The sequence below is a fragment of the Hyperolius riggenbachi genome, chromosome 9, assembly GCF_040937935.1.
Source record: "Hyperolius riggenbachi isolate aHypRig1 chromosome 9, aHypRig1.pri, whole genome shotgun sequence".
NCBI lineage: Eukaryota > Metazoa > Chordata > Amphibia > Anura > Hyperoliidae > Hyperolius > Hyperolius riggenbachi.
The window spans coordinates 59,092,449-59,110,501 of record NC_090654.1 but is presented as its reverse complement, the minus strand read 5'-3'; the positions used below and the strand labels follow the sequence as shown (position 1 = coordinate 59,110,501).

Here is an 18,053-nt window from a genome sequence, read left to right as displayed (position 1 = left end):
TTACATTTAAACAGAGTCTCACGGAACACAAAGACCATAAAACAAATGACAGACCTTGTAATTTTGGTGAGATTCGAAGTTGGATAACGGTGTATTACAGGCTGTGGAGAACGGCATAACCTTCACTCCTCGGTACACTAATCCTTTATCATACAACTGTTTGAAGACCCACCTGATAATGTTCAAAGAGAAAAGGTGGCATCAACAGGAAGTTCCATGGGGCCCTTATAAGCAATCTTCAGATCTACCTTTATGCATACCAGAACTAGTACTACATCACAGTACCGATAACCAAGAGCACATAAAAATGCAATACACAGTAACAAAAGCCAATAGATTACAGGTTACCGCAAATTTACCGAGACAAGATTTTTGAATAGCTGCTGTGGATTACTTTTAATGACCATTAGTCACCTAAATGAAGAAGACAGAGAAGCAGAAAGATCAGACATTACCATACTGTCTCCATGAACCAAGGGTAAAGGGTCTTGTAGTCATTCTTAAAATCAATCCATCGCCCAAGTCGGGTGACACTGATCTGTTTCAAAGGAAAAAGATGTATGGAAGTTCTCAGTAGGCGATTTGGATGTCATGGAGGACACACAAGCAACATAATGTCCCGACACCCCTACTCTACCTCCCACTCCTGAGAGTATCTCATGACAATCCCACGGCATTGTTTGTTGTACTCTGCGATGCCCATCTTGGCAACATCTTCAGGTCCTTTGATTCCCAGTGTCTTGTCAATCTCATATTCCTGAGGATTAAAAAAAAACAAAAAAAAACAGTAATCAAGGCCAGCTTTGACTGAATATCTCAAGAGAAACAAGTCAAAGTCATCAAAAAGTCTCTATAGTGACTTCTGGCAGCTAACCACAGACAGATGAGAACAATGTTCAGAGAGGGGCTCTGTGCCTACAAAAATTATGTGAGGACAGGGAACATTATATACAAGGACTTAAAAACAGACTACTATAGACAGAAATATGAAAATAGAAAACCTTATACAACAAGAAGTAACCTGACTATTTGTGGGAATATGACGATTATAGGACGATGCAGGACTACATGGAGGGAGACTCAGCCCAACCATACAAGTCAAATATGAGGACAGAGGACATCTATGCAGAGCAAATATTAAGTTGTTGGACGTTGTGCATCGGAAAGCAGCTGGACTATACACACAGGATTGGAACATGGAAGACATCAGGCAGAAAGAAGTCGCCCGATTTTAGAAAAGAATAGGATAATGGAGGACATCATGCAAGGATATGCAGCCTGACTACACAGGAAACATGAAGGAAGAGGGCATCATGCAGGAAAAAGCAGACTGACAGGACAGAGAAATATGAAGGTGAGTGACATATCCAAGAAAAAACAGCCTGATAATGCAGGAGGAGAATAATAAGATAGAGGACCTCATGCAGGGAGAGTATGAAGATGGAGGACATTGTGTATGGAAAAGAAGAGGAAGATAGTGGACATCATGCATTGAGAATAACAAAATAGAGAACACCATGTAGGGAGAATATGAAGATTGAGGACATCATGCAGGGAGAAGAAGATAGCGGACATCATGCAATGAGAATGCGAAGATAAAGGGCATGTAGGGATAATATAAAGATTGAGGACATCATGCAAGGATAATATGAAGATAGAGCACATCAGACAATGAGAATGTGAAGATAGAGGACGTCGAGCAGGTACAGGATCTTCTCAAAAAAATTAGCATATTGTGATAAAGTTCATTATTTTCTGTAATGTACTGATAAACATTAGACTATCATATATTTTAGATTCAAATACACACAACTGAAGAAGTTCAAGCCTTTTATTGTTTTAATATTGATGATTTTGGCATACATCTGATGAAAACCCAAATTTCCTATCAAAAAATTAGCATATTTCATCCGACCAATAAAAGAAAAGTGTTTTTAAAACAAAAAAAAAGTCAACCTTCAAATAATGTTCAGTTATGCACTCAATACTTGGTCGGGAATCCTTTTGCAGAAATGACTGCTTCAATGCGGCGTGGCATGGAGGCAATCAGCCTGTGGCACTGCTCAGGTGTTATGGAGGCCCAGGATGCTTCGATAGCGGCCCTAAGCTCATCCAGAGTGTTGGGTCTTGCGTCTCTCAACTTTCTCTTCACAATATCCCACAGATTCTCTATGGGGTTAGGGTCAGGAGAGTTGGCAGGCCAATTGAGCACAGTAATACCATGGTCAGTAAACCATTTACCAGTGGTTTTGGCACTGTGAGCAGGTGCCAGGTCGTGCTGAAAAATGAAATCTTCATCTCCATAAAGCTTTTCAGCAGATGGAAGCATGAAGTGCTCCAAAATCTCCTGATAGCTAGCTGCATTGACCCTGCCCTTGATAAAACACAGTGGACCAACACCAGCAGCTGACATGGCACCCCAGACCATCACTGACTGTGGGTACTTGACACTGGACTTCAGGCATTTTGGCATTTCCCTCTCCCCAGTCTTCCTCCAGACTCCGGCACCTTGATTTCCAAATGACATGTAAGAGTTGCTTTCATCCGAAAAAAGTACTTTGGACCACTGAGCATCAGTCCAGTGCGGCTTCTCTGTAGCCCAGGTCAGGCACTTCTGCTGCTGTTTCTGGTTCAAAAGTGGGTTCATGCTTCCATCTGCTGAAAAGCTTTATGGAGATGAAGATTTCATTTTTCAGCACGACCTGGCACCTGCTCACAGTGCCAAAACCACTGGTAAATGGTTTACTGATCATGGTATTACTGTGCTCAATTGGCCTGCCAACTCTCCTGACCTGAACCCCATAGAGGATCTGTGGGATATTGTGAAGAGAAAGTTGAGACAAAAGACCCAACACTCTGGATGAGCTTAAGGCCGCTATCGAAGCATCCTGGGCCTCCATAACACCTGAGCAGTGCCACAGGCTGATTGCCTCCATGCCACGCCGCATTGAAGCAGTCATTTCTGCAAAAGGACTCCCAACCAAGTATTGAGTGCATAACTGAACATAATTATTTGAAGGTTGACTTTTTTTGTTTTAAAAACACTTTTCTTTTATTGGTCGGATGAAATATGCTAATTTTTTGAGATAGGAAATTTGGGTTTTCATGAGCTGTATGCCAAAATCATCAATATTAAAACAATTAAAGGCTTGAACTACTTCAATTGTGTGTATTTGAATCTAAAATATATAAAAGTCTAATATTTATCAGTACATTACAGAAAATAATGAACTTTATCACAATATGCTAATTTTCTGAGAAGATCCTGTAGAAGCAGTCGGACTATAGAGGAGAGAGCGTGAACATGGAGAACCTCACGCAGGGAACCTGACTACAGTATACAGGAAGCATATGAGGATGGGGGACATCTTGCAGGGAGAAGGTTACCGATTATACACAGGGGGAATATAAAGTAGTGAGAAATCATACATGGAAAATATGAAGATGGAGAACATCTTGTTGGGAGAATCAGCCTAAGTATACTTGAATAATATGAAGATGAAGGGCATCTGATGCTGTACACACAAAATTCAATTTCCTGTCCGATCGATGGGCAATCTGACAGGTAGTTGTATCATGTGTACATGTCCAAACTGCTCCCGATCGATAACAGGATCCATCTTCCCATGATAAAGTCACAAAATTGATAAGGTCATGAAAACAAAAGCAGATCGGACATTTCAAAGTACCGTAAGTGAAGCATGGTCCGGTGTTAGTCGTGGAGTAAAAATGCTGACATCAAACCAACAAACATGGATTTGGGTAATACCTTTAATGACTAATGGTACATAGGTTAGTGCAAGCTTTTGAAGAATTGAGTTTCTTCTTCAGGCATTATACAGAACTGGATCAGAACTGTACGAGAAAGACAGATGGAGGGTTCTGACCCAGTTCTGTAAAATGCTTGTAGAAGAAACTTAACATTGTCAAATCTTGCAATAAACCATGTACAGTTAGTCATTAAAGGTATTCCGGGAATCAATGTGTTTTTGGTTTAATGTCTGCATCGGACATGTCGGAAAGAATTGTCAGATTCCCTTCAATTGGACAGAAAACTGCATCATGTGTATTTAGTATCAAAGGTAGAGACAGTCTGACTATTCTTAGTGGGAGTGTAAAGAGAGGACATTGTGTAAAAATATGCAGCCTGACTGCAGAGGAAATATAAAGATGGAGGACATTGTGAAGGGAGAAGCAGTCAGACGTCACAGGGGGAATACGAAGATGAAGGGTATCATGCAGGAAAAAGCAGCCCAATTATACAGGGCAACTAGGAAGCTGGAAGACATCATGCAGGTGGTAGATTGACAATACAGAGGAGTACGATGGTGATGGAAGACATCATTCAGAAAGAAGTAGATTGACAATACAGAGGAGTACGATGGTGATGGAAGACATCATGCAGGTGGTAGATTGACAATACAGAGGAGTACGATGGTGATGGAAGACATCATTCAGAAAGAAGTAGATTGACAATACAGAGGAGAGCCTGTCTATACACATGGAATAATAAGACCAAACTGGAGTCTGACTATAAACAATTCTCTTGGAAGATTCCTCCAAGAGGCAGGGAAAATTCCAAAACTAACAGACATCAGCTACTAATGGGTGCAGCACTGCATAAATATAGATTTGCATGGACAGAAGCAGTAGATATACACAGGGGAGCAACATATTTTGATAAATGTCTTTATTTTAATAGCAAGTGTAGAGTATATTATTTTAAAGTGGAAGAAGCTCTATGAAAGTGGACCTGAACTCTTGCATAGGACAGAAGGAAAACATATAGAAACGCACCCTGTATGTATTTAGAGAGTTTAGCCTCTCTAATTCCGACATCTGTGACTAATCACAAGTTGTAATTAGATCTCAGCTGTGTCAGGTGGCTGCCTTGGCAGAGCAGCTAATTTGTAAACACAGGATGTTAACAATATGCCTGCTTCCATGAACGCAAGAAGTAGACACACTGTAGATTTATTGTAGGATTTGTATCAGCTGTAGCAAAGATAAGTTTTTCTTAAAAGGTTATTATGCTGTTGCTTATCTTTTAGAGCTAAGAGGAAGTTCTGAGTTCAGGTCCACTTTATACTATCGTTATATTTTTTTCAGCGTCTTTTCATTAGACCATCTGTCTTGTAGGAAAAAGCCTGGCAGTCCAGTCTACGCCATCTTCTATGGGGCTTTGTAGAAAGGAGGTAAAAGTCTTGACTATGGTCTCTCCCCCACCCATAATCTACCATGGGGCAGAATTCCTTGACCTGGTATGTAGCTCTCCACCCAGGGCTCGCGTTACAATAGAGGCAAAGAAGGCAATTGCCCAGGGCCCCAGAGCCTGTAGGGGCTCACCAAGGTGTCTCCCTCTCAACTTAACTGTTATTTAGTATTTCTATAGCGCCAATATCTTTCACACCGCTGCAGAGTATATCTTGGACTGTTTCTCCTTCAACCCCTACCCTGTGGCAGTGCAGACAGGGCTGGTTCTAGTAACAATGGGGCCACCAGCAAAAAATGGCCTAGGGGGCCACTATAAAGTCTTTGGCAGTGTAGCCTCTCACCTGTCCCAGCGGGCTGAGTGCAACAAAAGGTCCTTTCATCCAACTTTTTGGGAGGGGTGACTGTTGGGGTCCCCCCAGGTCAATTTTTGCTGGTGGCCCCATTGTTACTAGAACCAGCCCTGTCTGCACCGCCACAGGGTAGGGGTTGAAGGGAAACCAGTCCAAGATATACTCTGTGCAGCGGTGTGAAAGATGTTGGCGCTATAATAATAGTTGTAATGTAATCACAAGGCAAACATTTAAAACATTACAAGTTTTTCTGTTAACAGAAACTTGTATTTAAGACTAAAATGACTAAATAGGAAGTGACTGTATCTTGTGAAAACTTAGTAATCTTTGCACAGAATTTTTCAGCCATTGTAAACTGCCATCTTTGAATTTAACCTACACTTATTTGATGTTAATTTTGGGTCCTGTTTACACTAAGGGTCTGTCACACACACAATTTTACCACTTCCGTGTCGTATGAGAGCTTACCAAGAGAATCTGTTCATAGTATTCAAAATCTGTTGGCCCTCATACTACATGCAAGTGGGAACATTGATCAAAATTGGATGTGTGTACGCACCCTTCAAACTAACCCGAGCCGGGTCTAAAACAAAAACATGCTAACTGATCTGGGGTATTGCCGGATCAGTTAGCGCCCATTACCTCTTCTCTCCGCCGCTCCTGCAATCAATCACTTTTGTGACCTTTGGGGTCACGACGCTGGAGAAAAGGTGTTTGAACTCTGGGAGCAGAGTGCTGATTGAAGAGGAGGGGGTGGGGAAGGGACAGGAGCAAGCAGAGGAGCCATGCCTCAGGTACTCTTTAAGCCTCATACACACGAGGACTGTTGCCACCCCCCCCTCCAGCAGGCATTGGGACTCAATCCCTCTGGAAACAAAGCAGGGCCAAGGCTGAACAGATGCATCTGTTGACACGCTCTTGGCTGAATCAACTTGTTCAACAAATAAGGAAATAAATATAGCAGCTTCTATATTCTTCTCACTGTTGTGTCCTTTAAGCCGTAGTAAGGCCTCAGTTAAGTAACCAGAAGCTAAGCTGATCTTCCTTCTGACAGCGATGCACACCCTGCTGGTGTTTGGGATATACCCCGCCCTCATTCTTTAGTATGTATTCTCGCCACATACTTAACACACCTTCATTCCTTAGTATGTGCATCACATTCAACTCAGAATGGTGTCCACATTTCAGAGTTCAGTGGACAGAAGGGCGAACCTGTATGGCCCTTTATGTACAAACTCCTCCTTCATTCTGTGGTGTAAATGTCTGTCATACATCAAACATTCCTCCATTTTATTTTTACATGCCTCCATTTTGTGTGTGTACATCATTCTTATCCTATACAAACCCTAACTTAAAGGGGCACAACAGCGAAAAACTGTAAAATTTAAAACATGTGCAAACCTATACAAATAAGTACATTTTTTTCAGAGTAAAATGAGCCATAAATGACTTTTCTCCTATAATGCTGTCACTTACAGTAGGTAGTAGAAATCTGACAGACGTGACAGGTTTTGGACTAGTCCATCTCTTCATAGGGGATTCTCAGCAAGGCTTTTACTCTTTATAAAGATATTCCCAAAAAAGGATTTAAACAATAATGTTGGCCAGCTTCCCTGCTTGCTACACAGTTTTTTGGCAGTTAGACAGAGCAACTGCCATTCACTATGTGCTTTTGAAAATAAATATATCCCTGAGAATCCCCTATAAAGAGATGGACTAGTCCAAAACCTGTCACTTCTGTCAGATTTCTATTACCTACTGTAAGTGACAGCAGCATAGGAGAAAAGTAATTTATGGCTCATTTTACTCTGGAAAAACTGTACTTATTTGTATATGTTTGCACATATTTTACAATTTTACAGTTTTTCGCTGTAGTGCCCTTTTAATTGTGTAGCATATGCTGGACCATTACAAACTACAGCTCCATTCAGGAATGAGCAGCCCCAGCTTACTTCTGCAATGTGCCACCTTTCCATATGCCAACACCAACTTCACTCCATGATGAGCTCTCATGTCATATGCCAATTCCTCTCTTCCTGTGAGCCCTCAGATGACTTACCACAGGTAGCCCATGACAGTCCCATCCAAACCGTCTCTCCACATAGAATCCACTCTGGTGGGCAAATCTGGTGACTATGTCCTTTATGGTACCAGCTAGAATGTGACCGTAGTGAGGAAGGCCTGTGGCAAATGGTGGCCCATCGTAAAAGGTGTATCTGTGTGGAAAAAAAAGAGCACAACGCTAGAAAAAGCAAACAAGCAAAACTGTCCTAGTCCAACACAAAACAACCAATCAGAGGAAGGGTGCAACTAAATGTCCACTCTTATGGTGGGAAAAATGGGAATACCACACCCACTTGTGGTGAAATCCTAAACCCCTGCACTTCCTACATATGGACTACAACAGTTTCTGAATTACTTACTCATCTCTACAAATGAGGTTTCTCGCCATTATTGTGATTATATTTACCCGCAGCTTGGTTTGACACAGACCTAGGTGTCCTTATGTGGTTTTCATTGTCTTCATATAGTAAATTTTCCGTCTTTTTTGGCTAACAAATTTGATATTTTTTGACATATATATGGTGTGGAACTGAAATTTATTTTTCTCTTGACATCTTTGCTCAGTGGAGGACCTCAGCAATGCACTGTATATGCACATAGAACTATAATGACTGTATATGCACATAGAACTATAATGACTGTATATGCACATAGAACTATAATGACTGTATATGCACATAGAACTATAATGACTGTATATGCACATAGAACTATAATGACTGTATATGCACAAAGAACTAAGCCAGCCAACTGAAATAAAATATCGGATATATGGACAAGTAACTGATGCATCAACACAAAGCCTTCTGGTCTTCTTATCCGACAAATTACCCAAACTAAGAGCAGTTTTTCCCCCCAGAACTTTTGTCCAACCGGGTGCCATGAAAAAGTAGCAGGGTCGGATGCAACTTGCAAGGGGGGAATGCAGGGCCAGAGCAACTCTGCTTACAGCAAAGGAGGAGGAAGAGGCGAGCCGATGACAGCCGGGTGCTCACCAAAAATAGCCGCTAAAAAGAGCCTGGGGAGAACACTGGAGAGCTGTCTACTGATGTCCAACTGACAGAGAACTGTCCAGTACTATCCAACTGACAGAGAGCTGTCTACTACTACTGGGCAGCACAGTGGCGTAGTGGTTAGCGCTCTTGCCTTGCAGCGCTGGATTCCCGGTCCGAATCCCAGTCAACTCAACATCTGCTAGGAGTTTGTATGTTCTCCCTGTGTCTGCGTGGGATTCCTCTGGGCACTCCAGTTTCCTCTCACATCCCAAAAACATACAGATAAGTTAATTGGCTGCCCCACAAATTGGCCTTAAACTACAATAAATTGCACTGCACTACATACATAGACATAGGACAATGATAGGGATTAGATTGTGAGCCCCTCTGAGGGCCAGTTAAAGCGGACCCAAATCAAAAAAATGTTTAATTCAAAATATTTAGTTGCACCACTCTGACACATACAAAGATAAATAAACACTCCTTCAAGCCTATGAGCATTTCAGTGCATGCTTTTCACCCTTCTCTTCATAACTAGGATTATACAGGTGGCAGCCATTAGCAATTCCTCCTTTGCCGGACACCTTCTACTCCACCAGTTTGCCGGATTCTGTTCCGGCAATATGAAAGGAAGGGAGGAGTTCCTCCAATAAATGTAAAATATTTTATATTTGTCATCATGCAGCTGAAAAAAGGTAGCTATTTATTATTATAATTTAGAAAATAGATTTTATTCCTGAAATCTTGTATTTTTAATTTGGGTCCACTTTAAGTGACAATATACTCTGTACAGTGTTACAACTATCCAACTGTCAGAGAACGGGTCTACTATTATCCAACTGACATAGCTGTCCACCATTCAGCTGACAGAGAGTTGTCTACTACTATTTAACTGTCAGAGAGCTTTCTACTACAGTCCTACTAACAGAGAGCTGTCTACTGCTATCCAACTGACAGAACTGCCCACTGTTATCCAACTGGCAGAACTGCCCACTGTTATCCAACTGGCAGAACTGCCCACTGTTATCCAACTGGCAGAACTGCCCACTGTTATCCAACTGGCAGAACTGCCCACTGTTATCCAACTGGCAGAACTGCCCACTGTTATCCAACTGGCAGAACTGCCCACTGTTATCCAACTGGCAGAACGGTCCACTGTTATCCAACTGGCAGAACTGTCCACTGTTATCCAACTGACAGAGAGCTGCCTACTGCTATCTAACTGTCTACCATACAACTGACAGCCATATACTACTATCCAACTGCCATAGTTATGCACCATCCAACTGACAGAGAGCTGTCTACTCTACTGCTATCTAACCGAGAGAGAGCAGTTTACTGCTATCCAGCTGACAGTAGTGAGTAAACATATATCAGTATAAGTAGAGAAAGAAAAGGAGGAAAAGGAGGAACGGAAGCAACACCCTTTTTGGAGTTTGTGAATGGGGTGCAAAGTCACCAACACCAGACGATGACACACACACACACACACACACACACACTTGTTGCTGTGACCGGGCTATAGATGCTGGAGAGTGAGAACTCAGCACCTATGCATAAATCACGGCGTTCATGTCAGCCCTTTAATAACTGCAGCACTGTACTATCATTACAGGCTCCAGAACCACAGGGCATACAGACATCTTTCATACAAAATGCATAAACAAGGCACTTACCAGGTAGGGCGTAGGCTTAGGACGCCGGAAAGCAGATACGAGCTACAGGATGGGTAGAGGACGCCACCTGGAGGCTCGGTAAGTATTTAATGCTGCCGGTGGGGATACTAGCAAAGGATACTATTCCTTAGGGCATCTGGGTCTCACCTGGGTTTATTCTTGGATTGCTTCAAGCATTCCTGGAAGGAGTCCAGAGTATGCCATAATTCTAGAACCTTCTCCTCTTCTCCTGGGAAGTTTATGGTCTCTGGAACCTGCAGGTCCATTGTGGAGGCTGCAAAGGACAAGAGCAATCAGTAATTCTTCTTCATCACAGAATTAAATGTTCACTGCCCAACTAGACAATACCCCACACCGCTATAACGGCCCAACCAAACAGTACCAAGCACTGCAATCACTGCCCAAACAAACAGCACTACGCACCTCTATCACTGCCCAACCAAACAGGAGCAAGCACTGCAATCACTGCCCAAGCAGACAGCATCACACACTGCAATCACCGCAAGAGCAGACAGTAACAACCATAACAATCACTACCAGACCAGACAATCCCACAAACTGCAATCAGTGCCGACAAGACAATCCCACAAACTGCAATGCCCAACCAGACAATAACAAGCACTGCCCAACCAGACAGTTCCAAGCACTGTAATCACTGCCTAACTTGTCAATACCACACACTGCAATCCCTGCCAGACCAGAGAGTTCAGTGCACTGCTATCACTGCCCAATCAAACAGTACCACGTGCTGCTATCTCCGTTCAACTGGAAAATACCATGCATTGCTATCACTGCCCAACCAAATAGTACAACGCAAGTACAACGCACCGCAATCATTGCCACACCAGACAATACCATGCACTGCAATCATTGCCAGACCAGACAATACTAAGCACTGCAATAATTGCCAGACCAGACAATATTAAGCACTGCAATCATTGCCAGACCAGACAATACTAAGCACTGCAATAATTGCCAGACCAGACAATATTAAGCACTGCAATCATTGCCAGACCAGACAATATTAAGCACTGCAATCATTGCCAGACCAGACAATACTAAGCACTGCAATCATTGTAAGGCCACATCTGGAATAGTAAGGCCACATCTGGAATATGGAATTCAGTTCTGGGCACCACATTACAAAAAAGATATAGCAGTTTTAGAGCAGGTGCAGAGACGAGCAACAAAATTGATACGTGGGATGGAAGGTCTCGCTTACCAAGAAAGGTTAGATAAACTGGGTTTATTTAGTCTAGAGAAAAGACGCCTTAGAGGAGATCTAATTAACATGTATAAATACATCAGAGGGCAATATAATAGCTTGGCGGATGAGCTTTTTGTCCCTAGGCCTTCTCAAAGGACTAGAGGACATGATCTGCGCATGGAGGAAAAACGTTTTAGCCATTTATTTAGGAAAGGGTTCTTTACAGTAAGAGTGATTAAGATGTGGAATGCATTGCCACAGGAAGTCGTTATGGCAAACTCTATACCTGCATTTAAAGGGGGCTTAGATGCTTTCCTTGCGTTGAATGACATCCATGGCTACAATTACTAGGTAATGCCAATGATGTTAATCCAGGGATTTTATGATCAACAGGGATATGTGAGGGAGCAGGCTGGAGTTGTACTTTGTACTGGTTGAACTCGATGGACGTATGTCTTTTTTCAACCAAAGTAACTATGTAACTATGTAACATTGCCAGACCAGACAATACTAAGCACTGCAATCATTGCCAGACCAGACAATACTAAGCACTGCAATCATTGCCAGACCAGACAATACTATGCACTGCATTCAGTGCCAGACCAGACAATCCCATGCACTGCAGTGCTTGGTATTGGCTGGTTGGGCAGTAATTGCAGTGCTTGGTATTATCTCGTCACGCAGTGATTGCAATCACTGCCCAACCAGCCAATACCAAGCACTGCAATCACTGCCCAACCAGCCAATACCAAGCACTGCAATGACTGCCAACCAGCCAATACCACACACACTGCAATCCCTGCTGAACCAGACAGTACCATGCACTGCCATTACTGCCTAATCAGACAGTACCACGCACTGCTATCACCATCCAAACAGAAGAAAGCAGGCGCTGCTAACAACACCAAGCTCTGCAATCACTGCCCAATCAGACAGTACAACACACTGCAATCAGTGCCAGTCCAGAAATATCAGGCACTGCAATCACTGCCAGACCAGAAAGAATGTGATACTAACATTATTGCACAGTATGGGCAATTCACAAAGAAAGTGAAGTATTTGAAATTATAACAGTTTTCGGCTCGGAATGACAAATTAAAAGATCCCTTCATACATTCAACAGCTTCCCTGCACTAACCGTAAATAGCAGTTTCCCGTTGCAGGTGGTCCTAGCTCCCATAGACTAACACTGAGCAGTGAGGGTGCACTAGCATGCCACCCACAAATAATCCATGGGTGTTTAGAAACTGGCAATTTTAGAAAAATTCCAAATGCCCGAATGCCATGAAAGCACATAGAAAACATCTCAGACCAATACATACAGAAATCACAACCTGGGGCCAGTAAGACCTAGTAAACAGTAAGCCAAGCTCAAAGTGATTCTAATGTGGTGCAGAGTGAAACAAGCAATTACAAATACCTCACACTTGTTGTGAACAGCGTCCAATATCACCACCACCAGACAATGACACACACACTTGTTGCTGTGACCGGGCTATAGATGCTGGAGAGTGAGAACTCAGCACCTATGCATAAATCATGGCGTTCATGTCAGCCCTTCAATAACTGCAGCACTGTACTATCATCACAGGCTCCAGAACCACAGGGCATACATACAGTACATCTTCCATACACAGCACTGTACCGACATCACAGGCTCCAGAACCACAGGGCATACACAGCACTGTACCATCATCCCAGGCTCCAGAACCACAGGGCATACACACATCCTCCATACACAGCACTGTACCTACCATCATCACAGGCTCCAGAACCACAGAATATACACAGCACTGTACCATCATCACAGGCTCCAGAACCACAGGGCATACACAGCACTGTACCATCATCACAGGCTCCAGAACCACAGGGCATACACAGCACTGTACCATCATCACAGGCTCCAGAACCACAGGGCATACACAGCACTGTACCATCATCACAGGCTCCAGAACCACAGGGCATACACAGCACTGTACCATCATCACAGGCTCCAGAACCACAGGGCATACACAGCACTGTACCATCATCACAGGCTCCAGAACCACAGGACATACACACATCCTCCATACACAGCACTGTACCATCATCACAGGCTCCAGAACCACAGGACATACACACATCCTCCATACACAGCACTGTACCTACCATCATCACAGGCTCCAGAACCACAGGACATACACACATCCTCCATACACAGCACTGTACCATCATCACAGGCTCCAGAACCACAGGACATACACACATCCTCCATACACAGCACTGTACCATCATCACAGGCTCCAGAACCACAGGGCATACACAGCACTGTACCATCATCACAGGCTCCAGAACCACAGGACATACACACATCCTCCATACACAGCACTGTACCTACCATCATCACAGGCTCCAGAACCACAGGGCATACACAGCACTGTACCATCATCACAGGCTCCAGAGCCACAGGGCATACACAGCACTGTACCATCATCACAGGCTCCAGAACCACAGGGCATACACAGCACTGTACCATCATCACAGGCTCCAGAACCACAGGGCATACACACATCTTCCATACACAGCACTTTACCATCATCACAGGCTCCAGAACCACAGAACATACACACATCCTCCATACACAGCACTGTACCATCATCACAGGCTCCAGAACCACAGGACATACACACATCCTCCATACACAGCACTGTACCTACCATCATCACAGGCTCCAGAACCACAGGACATACACACATCCTCCATACACAGCACTGTACCATCATCACAGGCTCCAGAACCACAGGACATACACACATCCTCCATACACAGCACTGTACCATCATCACAGGCTCCAGAACCACAGGGCATACACACATCCTCCATACACAGCACTGTACCATCATCCCAGGCTCCAGAACCACAGGACATACACACATCCTACATACACAGCACTGTACCATCATCACAGGCTCCAGAACCACAGAACATACACACATCCTCCATACACAGCACTGTACCATCATCCCAGGCTCCAGAACCACAGGACATACACACATCCTCCATACACAGCACTGTACCTACCATCATCACAGGCTCCAGAACCACAGAACATACACACATCCTCCATACACAGCACTGTACCATCATCACAGGCTCCAGAACCACAGTACATACACACATCCTCCATACACAGCACTGTACCATCATCACAGGCTCCAGAACCACAGGGCATACACAGCACTGTACCATCATCACAGGCTCCAGAACCACAGGGCATACACACATCCTCCATACACAGCACTGTACCATCATCACAGGCTCCAGAACCACAGGACATACACACATCCTCCATACACAGCACTGTACCATCATCACAGGCTCCAGAACCACAGGACATACACACATCCTCCATACACAGCACTGTACCATCATCACAGGCTCCAGAACCACAGGGCATCCACACATCCTCCATACACAGCACTGTAACATCATCCCAGGCTCCAGAACCACAGGACATACACACATCCTACATACACAGCACTGTACCATCATCACAGTCTCCAGAACCACAGAACATACACACATCCTCCATACACAGCACTGTACCATCATCCCAGGCTCCAGAACCACAGGACATACACACATCCTCCATACACAGCACTGTACCTACCATCATCACAGGCTCCAGAACCACAGAACATACACACATCCTCCATACACAGCACTGTACCATCATCACAGGCTCCAGAACCACAGAACATACACACATCCTCCATACACAGCACTGTACCATCATCACAGGCTCCAGAACCACAGGGCATATAGACATCTCCCATACACAAGGCATAGCAAGGATCACCGGCACTTACCAGATCCTCAGCTATACAGCGCAGAAAGAAACAAATCCCCCATCCCAGGTCTACCAAACATCAGTCGCCCAACCCCACCCCTCCATTTCCTGATACAAATCAGAGCCTAATGCCTGGTATACACATTCAATTTTGATTAGCCAATTTTACCACTTCTAAGTAGTTCGAGAGCTTACCTACACAATCTGTTCATAGCATTCAAAATCTGTTGGCCTTCATACTACAAGGAAGTGGTTAGACCTGAAAACTTAGATGTGTGTAGGCACCACACACTTTCAATTGTGATTGGCCAACCACTGACCAATTAAAATGGGTCATTGATTGGCCAACCATAATTGAAAGTGTGTACCAGGCTTTACTCACCACTCCATCTCCCATATACAGATCAGAGTCACTCTCAGACCTCCATCTCCCCTAGACAGAACCCCATCTGCTACTGTACACAAAGCAGAGCCACACCTACCTCACCAACTCCTATATACAGATTTTAGAGCCTTACCTACCCCACCAACTCCTACATAGATACACCCACGTCTCCTGTACACCGCTCAGATCTACATCTACAGCACACGTCAAACTGCGGCCCGCGGGCCAAATCTGGCTCTCAGAGATATTAAATTTGGCCTTCAAGTGGTTTCTCCACTTTGCATTGTTTGGCCCTCTGTAGACCACCAGGGAATTTATATTGGATGTGAAGCCCTAGAACACCTATGGGGAAACTGTATAGGGGAAGATGGGGACCATTAGAAACCTGGGAACTTCATAAGGGAGGGGGCCACTGGACATTGAGGTTGGCCCGTGACTAGATCACAGTGTACAATTTTGTATTTGAGTTTGACGCGCCTGATCTACAGTATACAAATCAGCTCCATACCTGCATCTTCATCTAAAGTAAACAGATCAGTGCCACACCCACTCCATATACTGGAAAATGAACTGATCAGAACAATACCCACCCTACCATCTCCTAGAAACTGATCGGACATCCACCCCAAACATGCAGCACATAGATTGGAGCCACACTCATCACTCCATGCCATGAACACAAATTAGAGAGATCCAACCCCCATATCATGTAGACACGAGACAGATAGCAATCCCTCTACAGCTCATGAACCTTTCCATATATAACGTACTAGCTGATTGTCCGGCGTTGCCCGGCTATGTATTTGGCTAGTGTTGGCTCTGCCCACTTTCTAACCCTAACACACAATTACTCAATGACCAAGTTTGTGAGCTTTGTGATCTTTGGTATCAATAATTTGCATTGAAATGAAAAAAATCTGATTGGCTGTTTGTGGCTCCACCCCCTTTTCTGAATTTGAACCCCAGTCACCCAATAACCAACTGTACCAGGTTTGAGGCCTGTGCCATTAACATTGCAAGAATGGCAGCAATTAAATATTCCCCTTGAAAAGCAATAGGTGAAGTTTGATTCACTTCTGTAGGCTCCACCCACTTTTCTGAATATTAATCCCAGTTACCCAGTGACCAACTGTGCAAAGTTTGAGAACCCTGCAACTAACAGTGTAAGAAATTTGGCTGCAGTTTACATTTTCCCAGGGAAATTTGTATTTGCCTCCACCCACTGATGACCCGGCATTGCCCGTGTATGTATTTGACTGGTGTTGGCTCCGCCCACTCTCTAACCCTAACACACAAACACTCAATGACCAAGTTTGTGAGCTTTGGGGTCCTTGGCATCAATAATTTGTATTTTCCCATGAAATGAAGCAAATCTGATTGACTGTTTGTGGCTCTGTCCCCTTTTCTGAATTTGAACCCCAGTGACCCAATTACCAACTGTACCAGGTTTGAGGCTTGTGCCATTAACAGCGCAAGAATGGCAGCAATTTTAATATTCTCCTTGAAAAGCGACATGTGATTTTTGATTGGCATTTGTAGGCTCCACCCACTTTTCTGAATATTAATCCCAGTCACCCAGTAACCAGCTATGCTAAGTTTGCGAACCCTGCCATTAACAGTGAAGAAGGGCTGCAGTTTACAATTTCCCAGAAAAATCTGTTTTTAACTCCACCCACTTTTTGTAAGCTGGACACACAGTCACTACTCAGTGACCAAGTTTGTGAGCTTTTGGGTTCCTGGCATCAAAATTGTGCTAATGGAAGCAGTTTATCCAGCAAAGAAATCTGGCTGTTTTTGGCTCCGCCCCTTTACTGAATTTGAACCCCAGACACTTAACGACCGACAATAGCAGGTTTGATCTGATTGGCTGTTTGTGGCTCCACCCCTTTAGTGAATTTGGACCCCAGTCACCCAATGACTGACTGTATCAGGTTTGAGGCCTCTGCCATTAACAGTGTAAGAATGGTAGCAATGTGAATATTCCCCTTGAAAATCAATAAGTACATTTTGATTCGCTGTTGTAGGCTCCACCTACATTTCTGAATATTCATCCCAGTCACCCAGTGGGCAATTGTGTAAAGTTTGGGAACCCTGCCATGTTAAAAATGTACTTGTTGGCACCGCCCACTTTTTCTAACCTTGACATACAGTCACTAAATTATCAAGTTTATCAGCTTTGGGGTCCTTGGTATCAATACTTTGTATATTCCCATTTAAAAATAAACAAATCTTATTGGCTGTTTGTGGCTCCGCCCCTTTTCTGAATTTGGGTCTAGTCACCCAGTAACCAACTGTACCAGGTTTGAGGCATCTGCTTTTAACAGTATAAGAGA

The 18,053-nt window shown here is 43.8% G+C and overlaps 1 protein-coding gene and 2 non-coding genes across 3 annotated transcripts in view; all 3 read right to left on the bottom strand.

Moving 5' to 3' along the window:
• Positions 1-18,053, bottom strand: part of IARS1 (isoleucyl-tRNA synthetase 1) — a 103,604-nt gene that overhangs the window by 81,706 nt on the left and 3,845 nt on the right. Inside the window, exons 2-6 of the mRNA XM_068252860.1 lie at positions 10,447-10,573; positions 7,624-7,780; positions 638-757; positions 456-538; positions 55-172 (exon numbers count right to left, since the gene is read on the bottom strand). Coding sequence (XP_068108961.1) covers positions 55-172; positions 456-538; positions 638-757; positions 7,624-7,780; positions 10,447-10,565 — 597 coding nt within the window. The 5' untranslated portion in view covers positions 10,566-10,573. The remainder of the gene's footprint in view (positions 1-54; positions 173-455; positions 539-637; positions 758-7,623; positions 7,781-10,446; positions 10,574-18,053) is intronic.
• Positions 10,124-10,256, bottom strand: LOC137533750 (small nucleolar RNA SNORA84). Its single transcript, XR_011024214.1, has one exon. It is a non-coding gene; the product is annotated as a small nucleolar RNA SNORA84 (small nucleolar RNA).
• LOC137533751 (small nucleolar RNA SNORA84) lies at positions 12,983-13,115 on the bottom strand. The gene has a single exon (XR_011024215.1). It is a non-coding gene; the product is annotated as a small nucleolar RNA SNORA84 (small nucleolar RNA).